Source organism: Amblyomma maculatum, chromosome 8 (assembly GCF_055883805.1).
Source record: "Amblyomma maculatum isolate TAMU_Amacu chromosome 8, ASM5588380v1, whole genome shotgun sequence".
Lineage (NCBI taxonomy): Eukaryota > Metazoa > Arthropoda > Arachnida > Ixodida > Ixodidae > Amblyomma > Amblyomma maculatum.
The window spans coordinates 50,461,498-50,474,234 of NC_139351.1; the positions used below are offsets into that span (position 1 = coordinate 50,461,498).

Genomic DNA, 12,737 nt, shown 5'->3' on the forward strand with positions numbered 1-12,737 from the left:
TTAAAAGAAACGATTCTCCACCTCCTGATACTACCATGCATTCATCGTTGCAGGTTGCACAGGCTGGCTGTACGCCTCGCGTGCTTTTACAGACAGAACAAGCCTGGACAGTACCGAGAGAGAAGCGCGCCTTGGTAAGGATTCTACTCGACGATGGCAGCCAGTAGAACGTTCATACACCAAAGCGTTTCTCAGCGTCTCAAGCTTCGAGTGGTTGCAGAAGAACGTCTAGCTATTCACATCTTCGGGACCACCAAGCCAAATGTAACAACATGCAACAGAGTCGAGGTGTGGCTACGGAGCCGGCATAACGACCATGTAATTCGAGTGGAGGCCCTCGAGGTTCCCGAAATTTCTGGGGACTTCCTGCCACCCCCTGACGCTTCCGCTTGTCGCCTGGTTGCAGACCAAGGGCTCCAACTCGCTGACCTGGTCCCACACGACTATCGACAGGACACCTGAGTCTGTCTCCTGATTGGCGCTGATCACTACTGGGACGTCACTACAGGAGATGTCAAGCGGGTCACTAGCAGGCTCGTCGCCGTGAAAACCATCTTTGGGTGGACACTACAAGGCACATTGGCCAAAAATACAGCGACGACCTGTCTCACAACGACCGGAGTCATGCGCGTTTTGGTGACCGCCGAGCAAGAAGATGACCTCTCCAGTCAGCTGAAGTCATTTTGGGAACTGGAACATCTCGGAATAGTTGACACAGAAGTCACAGAAAAGGAAGACGGTGTTCTGCGAAACTTTCAAGAAAGCATTACCTATAAAGACGGCCGTTATCAGGTCACCCTGCCCTGGAAGGAGAATGCCTCAGATTCAGCCGACAACAAGGCAATCGCTACTCAGAGGCTTCGTTCATTAACAACAAAGCTTATGAAAAACAAAGACAGCATACAAGCTTACGATCAAGCGCTGAGAGAGTGCATGATTGCTGGGCATGCGGAGGAAGTCAACGAAAATGGTGAGTCCCTAAACGGACCTATTTATTACCTCCCGCATCGAGGCGTTGTCAGACCGACTAGCGAGACCACTAAACTAAGGATTGTTTCCGATGCCTCTTCGAGCGCGAGAGGTGAGCTCTCGTTAAATGATGTTCTCTCTGCTGGACCAAATTTAAATCCAAGCCTCGCAGACATTCTAATCAGGTTCCGAATCCACAACATCGCTATCATGTCCAATATCGAAAAGGCATTCCTCCAGGTGCAGCTCATGGAGAGCGACCATGACGCTTTGTGCTTTCTTTGGTACGAGCGAGCCCCCAAACAGTCAGAAGCTCTGCCTCCTACTAAGGAGTACCGAATGACTAGTGCCATTTGGGGCAACATCAAGCCCTTTTTTGCTGGCAGCAACTCTAGAGGTACCATATAGGGTCAATGCAAGACCTTTATCCCAGCATAGCCAATATTCTCAAGAATGACTTATATGTCGATGATTTTGTAACAGGCGCCGACACCATGGAGGAGGCGGCACGCATCTGCGAAGAATTGCAGCGCATTTTGCACAAGGCTGGCATGCCCCTACGCAAGTGGCGCTCGAATTCGGCACAACTTTCGACGATGTCCGAGAGTGAGAAAGCACGAGGCAAACTGCCGGAGCTCAACATGACCAAAATTCTCGGTGTCGAATGGCGGCCTCACACAGACGACTTCGTGTTTGAAATGAACACCCTAATAGATATTTTGAGTTCACGACAAGACACGAAGAGATTTTTGCTGCAAGCATCAGCGTGTATTTTCGACCCCTTTGGGTTCCTTGCACCAGTTTCCACCACAGCGCAAGTTTTGTTTCAAACCCTTTGGGAGCGAGGTACGCACTGGGATGAGAAACTGCCTTCAGACGTACTTGAGAAATGGGAAATTTGGTGCCAAGAGCTTCCTGAGCTTCGCCAAATCACCGTACCTCCGAGAGGTTATGGTGCTATTGCTTACGTCCGGACAGAAAAAGAAGATGGGAGCTTCACTGTATCCTTTTTGATGGCGAAGTCAAGGGTGGCTCCGCTAAAGCGCCTGTCATTGCCGCGGTTGGAACTAATGGGGGCCCTGATAGGAGCTCGGTTGGCAAAAACGCTTCTTCAGCAGCTGAACGTGAGAGCCATTTCGATTCACTGCTGGAGTGACTCAACCGTGGCACATAGCTGGATAAAAAGCACTGCCTTGAGGTGAGCACCATTCGTTGGCAACAGATTGCAAGAGATTCAGTCTCTGACTGATCCAGCGGTTTGGAGGCATTGCCCTGGAAAGACAAACCCCGCAGATCTATTAACAAGGGGCATTATGCCTTCAGCTTTGGTTGAAAGTGAAACATGGTGGAATGGGCCGGCATGGCTGAGGACGACCAAAGAGCACCCCGCGTTTCTACCGAACACTGAAGTCTTTCCAATTCCACTAAAATGTCATTAGCTTAAGGTATTTTCTGACTCATTCCACGCGCTTCATTTTTCTTAACGTTACACCTCCCATTTTCCGTAGCTCTCGGCGTTGTCCTCAACTTAAGCAGAAACCTGTGCTAGTACTCTCCGAGTGTTTTCCTAAAGCGCTCGACTCGTAACATTATACTCTTAGTTATTTCTTTTTCGCGGTCTGAATCTAAGATTGCTACTTGTCCTAAGCAGACAGATTAGCCTTCCCCTTCAAGTACTTCGGTGCCTATCGCAAATCGGTGTTCCTTTCCGAGAGGCAATGCCATCACTGAATCGCAGACTACTGAGGTATTCTCTATCAAATATTATTCAGAACTGCTCTCTAAGTCCTGAATACTTTCTCTAAGCAGTCTGTGAATAGTAGTAAGGAGTTATTTGAGATTTATTACTTTATTTGCGGGTAACTATGATTCCTGTGAGGTCACTATCAATATCTTGTAGTACTTTCAAACATGGCTCATCTAGACCCTGATTTCGCAACGCCTGAATGTTTGCTGAGACTTCGAATCAGTCAAATGCTTTCTCGTAATCAGAGGATGCTATCTAGAGGGCTGGCTATGTTCCAAATTCGAATACATTCCATGGTCTCCTTGCATCAAGCTTTCGCCGCAGAGACGCAGAAAGGTGCCCGCTTGGGGAGGGTGGCTGGAGGTAGGGTGGGTGTCTACGGCAGCGCGCGAGTAGCGCCGCTCGCTAATAGATGGCGCCATTGAGGTACGCACCTTAAAACCCCTGAATAAAATAAAGGTAGCGAAAACCTTAGACCTCTGCGGCTTCTTCCTTTTCTTCGCGCACGACTGAAAGAACAAGCCTCCCATTGGCAGCGACGCTCTGGTTACGTGTCTGCGCGGGCATTTTTACCACGCAGCAGACGCCGGCGCCATTATCGGGGCGAACGCTTTGCTGACGCGCTGAAACAGCTTTGCGGGAAGCTTTTCTGTCGTGCGGTGATTTCAACTTTCTATTGTGCTTTGGCTGCAATAATTAGGAAGACGGGGAGAAAAAACTTTTAGTAGTTCCTACCGGAAAACAAAAAAAAAATTCTGCACGCCGAAAGGATTGGGGCCACAGGATTGGCCGACCAGACTGATAAACTGCGGGATCCGCGTCTCTGTGTGGTAAGTTGCCCTTCTTCAGTTCTGAAACGTGTTTCGTTTTTTTCACAGAATTCTGAGCAAACGGTTAACAAGTGTAGCTGAAATTGTTTACCTGCGGGCAATGCGTTGATCGCGGCTCCGTCTCAAATGTTCATTCTGCGCCATTCACGTGTCTCGCCGTGGTAGCCCAGTGTCTTATTGTACGCCTTGTGTGGCGTGTAGTGATATGGTTGTTCAGTCGCAAGCTTGACCCAAAAGCTGCACTTCGTGTGTTTTCAACCAACTTGAATTATAGAAAATTAAAAACGTTATGGCTATGCTTGTGGTGTGCAGATGTTTAAATACTTGAGCAGGATTGTTTATTAATTATTCATGAAAAAATGGTTTATGTTTTTCTTCCACGCCCTTTAAAAACGATTTCATGCCAAATTTATATTAACTCTTAGGATCCCAGCACTGAAATCTCCGAATCACTGCAGCCACTTCCTAAATAAATCAGCACGTTTCATTTGACAATCCTCAATAAATAAAATGTTTAGTTTCACATGCGTTTTAATTTGTTTTGCATTCTACGGCGATAAAGTTACTGCGGCTTTATATGCCCCTGTACGTTACGCACGGCAATTGTTTGATATTAGGGACGGCCCTTTTACGAGAAAATATTGCATGCGTTAATAACATCGTTATAAAATCACCCAAAGAGACAGCTCTGCAAGGGCGCATTTCTTCAAGTTATCGGGCCAGATTTAAGAAGTCGTGCTTAGATCATAAATGAAGGAATAAAAACAGATTTTGGCTTCTTAGCAAATAAAATGGTTTGTTAAATTAGAGTGCTACAAAGGCAGGAGCTTGTTTGGGTATGCATGGACACTGGTGTTTTACGGTTGAAAATAACATCCGAATGTGCATGAAAATTTTGGCTGGGCTGGGAAACATGCAAAAACCAAAGATACAGCGTGCACGTGATGAATTTTGGAGCCGTGGCTTCCGACAAGAACAGCTTTTTCTTTTGTTATCAAGTCCACAAGTCATTTGCAGAACACATTTCGGTATTGAAAAAAAGTCAGGCGTTCCACCAGTGTCGAAGGACGAGGTCAAGAAAGCATTAGAATGTATGAAAAGGGGGAAATCAGCTGGATAGGATCAGATAACCACAGATTCGTCAAAGGACGGAGGGGGATATCGTGCTAGAAAAACTGGCCACCCTGTTTACGCAGTGCCTGGTGTCATCGACCCTACTGGAACTATGGAAGAATGTAAACATTATCGTCATTCATAAGAAAGGGGACTCAAAGGACCTTAAAAATTACACACTAATCAGCTTACTGTATGTTACGTATAAGGTATTTACTAAGGTAATTGCTAAGAGAATCAGGACAACCTTAGACTGCAATCAAGCAAAAGATCGAGCATGTTTTCGGAAACTGTAATCTACTATCGCTCATATCCATACCATCAACCAGGTGATAGAAAAATGCTCGGAATATAACCAGCCCTTATACATAGAATTCATTGATTACAAAAACGCATTTGACTCAGTTGAAACCTAGGCGTTGATGCAGGCATTGCGAAATCAGGGGGCAGACGAGACGTACGAGAAAGTGCTGGAAGATATATATCGTGGCTGCACGGCAACCATAGTTCTGCATAAAGAAAGTCACAAAATTTCCATTGAGAAAGGAGTTAGGCAAATAAACACAATCTCCCCAGTACTATGCACAGCTTGCTTAGAAGAAGTATTCAGAGAATTGGAATGGGAGCAGGTAAGGATAAGGATAGACGTAAAATACCTCAGTAATCTGCGATTTGCTGATGACATTGCTTTACTAAGCAACTCGGGCGATGCACTGCAAATAATGATTGATGACCTAGACAGGAGAAGTAGAATGGTAGGCTTGAAAACCTATATGCAGAGGACTAAGGTAATGTTCAACGGTCTCGGGAAGGAACAGCAGTTTACATTAGGTACCGAAATACTGGAAGTAGTAGGCGAATATGTCTACTTAGAACAGGTAGTAGCCGCAGATCCGGACATGGCCGACCGTGGGCGACCAAACTTCCAAGCTGCGGAGGCTAAATAGATCTACATTCAGTTCAGGCCTTGGGCGCTAAACTAATTTCGCACAACCTGGTGAATGGTGGACTTAAGAAGCTATTTCGCTGAGTATCCTGGCCGGCAAGGCAACCTACCAAGCTGGCCGTTGCCAGGCAGTCGGCCAGCTCCGCCCAGGGTAATATAGTGCTTAAGGGCCAATGCCACTTCCAAGCAAAATTTGAGACCACTGGAAAGAATATTCATCTTGTTGGGCCACCACAGGGATGAGGACAGATACGGAGAAAGACAGACCAAGTGCACTTGTCCTGTCTTTCTCCGTATCTGTTCTCGTCCCTGTGGTGCCACAAGATGAATACTTTCCAATTTGCCCAGTTTTCCACTCTCGTTTAAAGAATATTCCCTCAAATTGCATAGCTAAAAGCGATGTTATCATTTTGTTTGATTATTGAGGAAAATGTGTTAAAGGGGTGTTCGATCCTCTTAATAATTGATTCTATTCGCTTAGCAATCGCATAAAAAAGCTTTATTCCGGCCCTCTCAAAATTAAAGATGTGAATTTGGCTGTTGATTTTTGTTTGGGTATGTTTCGCAATTTTTAGCTATGTTGACGTCAACGTGCGCATGTGGTAACGTTTTCAGTTGGAACTTCGCAATGTAGACTGTTTAATTACTCACCAGATTATGACCTATGCTAGACTGATGTTTAATGATAATTGGACGTAGAATTCATAGTAAAATTTGCCCACTAGAGACGACCGCTTACGATGTCTCCTGATAAGTTCGCGCCTTGTTTACAAACAGGGTTAGTCAATAAAACCCTGAAGCGATATGAATACTTTTCAAGAAATAACAAGATGTGCATTTTATGTCAATATATCAAAACATCACAGACCGCATTTATTCGTAGTGCTCATCCTCTTGCGAAAACAAAATATAACTTAGGATGTCAATGCTGACTGATACAGCAGCTGAGAACGTTGTACCAATGTTTTGGTTACTAGTATTCTTGTTATAACATTATTCTAATGAAACCGATTTTCGTTCTGTGTTATAACAGATAGCCGGCATGAAATCCGTGCACGGTGTGTGTTACACAGATGCAATAAGTGTTGGTGCATTAAATTTGTGTGATGTTTGAGCTTTGGGTTAGCAACCAAGGAAACTGGGAGCAAAATAAAGGACACGGAACTGTCACTATATATTCGAGAGATTGAGCCTTCATGAAGATGTACATGTTCACAGCAGAGCACGAGTGTGTGTCGCAGCTCTACACAAACCATGGTTGGCTACGGCGACATCATAGCGCTGTCGTTCCTGGGCCAGGTGAACTGACCATTTCGTTCTGGCGCGGCTTAGAGAGCCAGTCGCGACAATGCTTTTTTTCAGGGTAGCCACGTCGAGGTGCTAATTATACTGGCGAATGCACGATACCCAGCTTCCACAGATGAATGAACTTGGTGAAGAGGTTGATAATATTGTTCGGAGCCAAATAATGTTCGGAGCCAAATTAGCTTGAGGTTTGGCAGGGAAGAAATAGAGTTCAGGCTCGAAAAATCGCGAAATGAAAAAGCAGTGCAGAATATGCCATCGCGACTGCCGTTAAGGCGCAGCTTCAGCGTCCACCTACAACTGTAAACCCTCGAAATATTGTCTTAATCATTCAAAGCCATGCTTAAGAAGTTTTTCGGTTGAATAACTATGTTGAAGCAATGCATGTTTGAATCATAGCGGGAGTACCACGATCAGACGAACTTAAGTCATAAAAACAAAATGACATCGTGCATAAACGAGATTCTGCCGACTGCGGGATCTTCATCACATGGCGAATTTGAACCGCGACTTAAATTATTTTCAACATAGGGAAGCCTACATTTTATTTTGTCATCTTTCTAGCGCTTTATTTAGCATAGAGCCAGATATGAAGAAATTATTGTTTAAAGACCTTCCTTAACCTGTCAACATATTTTGATCATGTGACCAGATGATCATCGTCTACGCCTGGAAGCTAAACATCCCACTCCCACCACTTTGACCGATTACTCCTACTGCAGATACTATTCTGCTTCCCTGCTGTAATGTTACAATGTTGCGTCGCCGATGGCTAGGAGTGGGTTTTACAAAAACCTTTTTTCATCGGAATGGCAGTCTGTCCATCGTGTAAGCAGTGTGGGTGTGATGAAGCCGTTGCGCAAATACTCTGTGACTGCCCTGAAGTTAAGCGTGAGCTTGCCTAACTGGCTGCTACACTCCGCATCTTGGCCACTCGCTTTTTTACTGAAGCTTAGTTTCTGGGCCCTTTGAGGACTTCTTCATCAAAAAGGAAATCAATAAGGGCCCTCCTTAGGTTTTTAAAAGACTCAGTGTTGAGTTCTAGACTTAAGTATACGCTTTTTACTTCGTTTAATTATAGATCTCTGGGCACGTGACAGACTCCTTACCTCCGCGCCCTTTTCTTCCTTTTTCAGTGCACCCTACCCCAGGTACACTTAACCTTTGCATTTAAGTGCAGGACATAGTAGTGATTAGGGGTCTCTTACCGCCGTATTCACAAACACGCCTTCACTCGAACTTCTACTCCAAGCGGCCCTCGAGGCCTGTTTTTTGTTTCAGAGAGCAATCTCCACTGGAATCGCTCCTCCAGCGGTGGAGAAAACTTCAGTTTTCTCGAGAATCTCGAGTCTTCGACGACGCTACCTTGGCCGCTCCTCGACCGCCACTCCGCTTGTAAACATGGCAGACATCGCATCACTCGCTCGCTGTGTGGAATTCGTTCTACCGGTATACCAAACTTTTCACGAAAGAAGATACGACAAGGATGCACCGAACCTTTCTCTAAAGCATCAGCTGAGAGTGACAGTGAGACAGGACTTCTGGCACGCTATCGTTTTACGAATGCGGCCATGGCTAGCCTCCGTCCGTCCCTGCCGCTCACGCCGAACATGGCCGTGATCAGCCACCGACATCTGTGCTGTTTGATCTTCGCATCATCGTAGTGCGCTTGTGTGGCGCGGGCACATTTTAAGTCGTCGCTGGATAAATGGACAACCTTTTCTGAGCCCACCGAGTGCAGAGTTGAAGCGCGATTTTACCGTAAATGGTGAGCTCCCCCGCGGCCGGAGTCTAGCGGCGGCGGCGTATCTCTCCGTGGCTCGCCCCGCGCGCTTCCGCAGACGGCGCCGAACTTGTGGGGGAACGACGTATTGTATGTAGTAAGCTGGCGAGCACCGGGCGCGGTGGGACTGTGCGGACATCTGTGCTGCACCCCCCGCATCAATGGCTTGCTCGTCGCTCGAGGGTACGTAGTACGTCTTCGGACGCGCGGCGCTGTCGAGGAAGCACGTTGGTGTGCTTGCCGTACGGAGAGATATTCGCGGCCGATGAAAAGCATGGCTTTTCAAGCACGTTTTCAATTAGGGCTCCCTACTTGTTTGGAAACCGCACGCGGTATTTTATTTTGGAGAGTCGAATTCAGTGTACATGAGCTGCAATGCGCTGCAGCTCATGTACACGCATGTTTAGCAGTTTAGCTCGCCTCCGAGACATGCCCGTAAGAGTTCACGGCTAGTACTTTTATTTTCCTGCTATATATTTTGATGCCTGTCAAATCCCGGCAATAAAAAAAGTCTGTTAAAGCCTCGTAATAAAAAAAAAACTCTGTCTAAGCCTGGCAATAAAAAAAAGTCGCTCAAAGCCTGCCAATAACAAAAAGGCAAAGCGTCAAAGGCCGAGCGTAGATCTCACACCAAAAAATAAACCGAAGTTTTCACACCATTTCTCGAAGCCTACGTCACCAGCAGCGACTGTTACCAGATGCAAAAACATTTTCGGCCATTTTTCACAGCCGTCCTTTTCATCCAGCTCACAAAACAAGTTACACTATACTGTTAACATCGAGGTCGCTTGCGAAAGTTGTTTAGAAGACTTGACATGAAAAACTCAGTATGTTGCACAGTTCAACACGCAGTTTTCGGTCCAAAAGTTCATCTTAATCTCGTCCCCATATGCCACTTGCGCTGCTCCGAGTGGAGGAGGTCTTCTCGAGGAGAACTAGTCGGAGGAAACGCCGAGGGGCGTTCATGAATCCGAATCGGCCCTGGAGTGGAGTAGCGGCTGTATTCTCCGCTCCAACGAGTGGAGGTGGAGCATCGAGTCGAGGCGCGTTTGTGAATACGGGCGTTAGGATCCCGACGCCGCGACTCACCAGATTGTCCGAGACATCCGTGTTCCGGTTAACCATGGTAAGTCACAGGAGGCATAGCGGAAGTTGAACTCCAGGTTTGCAAGTCTAATATAAAGGGGGCATTGGGGTTCCCTGCCCAAGCAGCACAAACGTTGGGTCCACCGTTGGTACTAAGTTGGAAAAACTGTGGTCCGACCGTCGGCCGGACATTGCAAAAAAGTACCAACACTGGGTCCAATATTTGTGCGCCTCGGTGGCTGTTTCATAGCCGTCCACGATTTACGGTGGACTCGACGGCGATCCTGCTGAAGTGAGGAACAGGCGCTTAGGAGCCACACACTAAAACTCTTCGCTAGTGGATTTCGAATGCAGGACTAGGCAAACAGCTCAAATTCTTTGGCTACTGCTTTTGGGTCACTGCACAGTGTTCTATAGCGGTTAAGCAGGAAACGATCTTGGGCTCTAAACATCACTGCCTTTTTAGTATTGATAGACGGTGGAAGCATGCATATGGTTTCTTACCGGCTTAATCCGGCTTAATCCACACTTCGGCTCACATAGCTCTGATGGCGATGCCATGTTTGTGCTCGGCCTTTATCGGCTTCCTTTAACCAGTCTCATTGCAATGACAGGTCTTCAAGTGGTGACGGAGATAAATGCTGACTTAATCTCCTAACGCACCCTGGCAGACCGACACTAGAAACAGGACTTTGACAACATCGTTTTCGTGCATAGAGGAAGAGCGCCTATATATACGGCAATAAGTCTTGACTAGCTGACGCACCACAGCTGACCGAACCAGGGAACAGGCTTTTGATAGCAATTTTTTTATGCATAGAGGGTCTTGCTGGCCCGGCTTCCTGTGCACGCGAACGGCGGGGGCAGGAACAGGGCGAAGGCGCAGTGCTGATGCAGAACGTGCGACTGAAATAACAACGCTGAAGTAAACGCTTGCAAGCTCAGGCCTGTCTCATTTCGACTGTTACACGTGCTTCTTCCATTGGTGCGTTCCAACTGTCCACCTAGAAGACAGTGCTTTTCATCTTTTCTGCTTCGCAAAATGTATTTTATATTAACCTTCGTGATTACAGATATGTTGTTCTTGCTAATATTTTAGAAAACGTTGCTTTATGCGAGGTTTGCGAGATGGAAGCAGAACAAAGTGAATGAAGACACTAGTTGAAACATGCGCATTTCCAGCTGCAGCACAGCATGCAGGAACTAGGCCATCAGGGATTGAAGCACTAAATTTCGTTTAGCGTATTGGCCCGCCTTCGTTTGGCCTGCGTACCCTCCCTGCGTTAAGCCGATTGTTAAAATTTGAGCTGTCCACTTTTGTCCTAATTAATTTTGCATCAAGGGTTTCTTTGCACCGAGAAAATAAGTGAAGTATCCTTTGCTTCAGCTCGGCTGTAGTGAAAAGCGTTAGCTTCCTTTCTTTCGTTTTCTTATTTATTGTGCGTCACTGCAGTACTCATACACATGCGGCTATATTGAAAACACTACAACGAATTCTCTATGTTCTTTCCCCTTTGGAAAGACGAGTTTTTTTTTTCTTCTTTTGCCTATGGGTAGCTTACCCGTCCGGCACGCGGGTGGCCTTAGTTCGACGGCAGCAGCAGATCTTGCAGTACCTTATTTAAATACATAGCCCATTACAGGAACCTTCTCTCCTAGTTTGGGTCCTCCCCTAGTCTGCTCACCTAATATTTAGTATCTTGAAGCATTACTTCAAATGGATAAGGAATGCCACCGGCTTTTGCAGTCATGAGCTCTATGCTTTTGGGTTAAAAATGAAACGAGCCAAGCATGCTTTCTTCTGACATTTGTTTAATGAACGCAAAATATTAACGACTCCGAAGATGCGCATAACCGGGCAATATCACAAATACTAGGTTAATTCAGCGGTACTAACAAGCACTAAAAGCGAATTATTTGCTTTTATAACAAAGTGGCCTAGTGACTACGTTAGTGGGTGCGGCGTTATGATTAATTAAAGCATGAAACGAAGTGCAAAATACTGTTAACCACTTGGCGAAGCCGCATGAAAATACAGAGGTCGCGGAAATATAATTATTAAAGCCTATCGCGGTGCCTTGACAATAAAACTCCTTTGAAATTCACTGGCACAACGTATTTCACAAAATAACGGAAATATTCTTGCTTACGAGCCTTGATAATAATGCAGGGCTGGAAACGGAGGTGCTTGTAAACATGAAATGCGGCAGAACAAATTTAGCAATAAATCTTAAAAAAAATTTCTGCACGTGAAAATAGAGAAACGACGGAACTATAATTATAAAAGCGCAAAGTAGCGCCTTGACGTTGACAGTCGTTTGAAATGCACTTGTCATAACATATTTCAAAAACTAAGCAAATTATTCACTTTGGAAGGCCATGGTAATAATGCCAGGTTGGAAACTGACGTGTTTGTAAATTCAAATCATTCAGAACAGATTTAGCAATGAAATATTTTTAAAATATAAATTAAATAGTCTGCGCTTGCAGCGCATTCACCCAGCAGGCAATGTGAATATTATGCGCATAAGGTGCTTCATCTGCGGGAGTTAATAAAACGTTATATTAGTTTGAGACCACACTTGAAGAGTCAAGGGCGCCGGGCAGCTCGAAATAACTTTGCGAGAAATCTATCCAGGCAATGATTTCTCAGAAAACCTCAAAGGACAGGAATCATGCTGAGTCAGGATAGGGGATAGATTTCTTCACCACCAAAAAAAGTGGACGAGGGTCTCTAGAGGAGGGCTTAACCTCTCTAAACTATTCGGTTGGCTAGGGATATTACTAGAAGTTCGAAGAATGAATATCTTTAAGGGTATAAGGAAGGGGAGGAACCTAATGAAGCCAAGCATTTTGAGAAGAATCCTCCCTGGGCTTTCTTCAAAAATATACTATACAAAGTGCATAAAGTAGCGTGGTGCCACATCTTGCGCTTGTGCCTGAGCGGACTCCCTATAC

At 45.7% G+C, this 12,737-nt stretch overlaps 1 protein-coding gene across 1 annotated transcript; it reads left to right on the forward strand.

Annotated features, from left to right (window-relative positions):
* The first annotated feature begins 624 nt into the window (after positions 1-624).
* LOC146181140 (uncharacterized) lies at positions 625-6,913 on the forward strand. Its single transcript, XM_084575715.1, has 4 exons — positions 625-970; positions 1,142-1,366; positions 1,453-2,167; positions 6,847-6,913. The coding sequence occupies exons 1-4, from the start codon at positions 625-627 to the stop codon at positions 6,911-6,913; spliced, it is 1,353 nt and encodes a 450-aa protein (XP_084431841.1).
* The last annotated feature ends 5,824 nt before the right edge of the window (positions 6,914-12,737 follow it).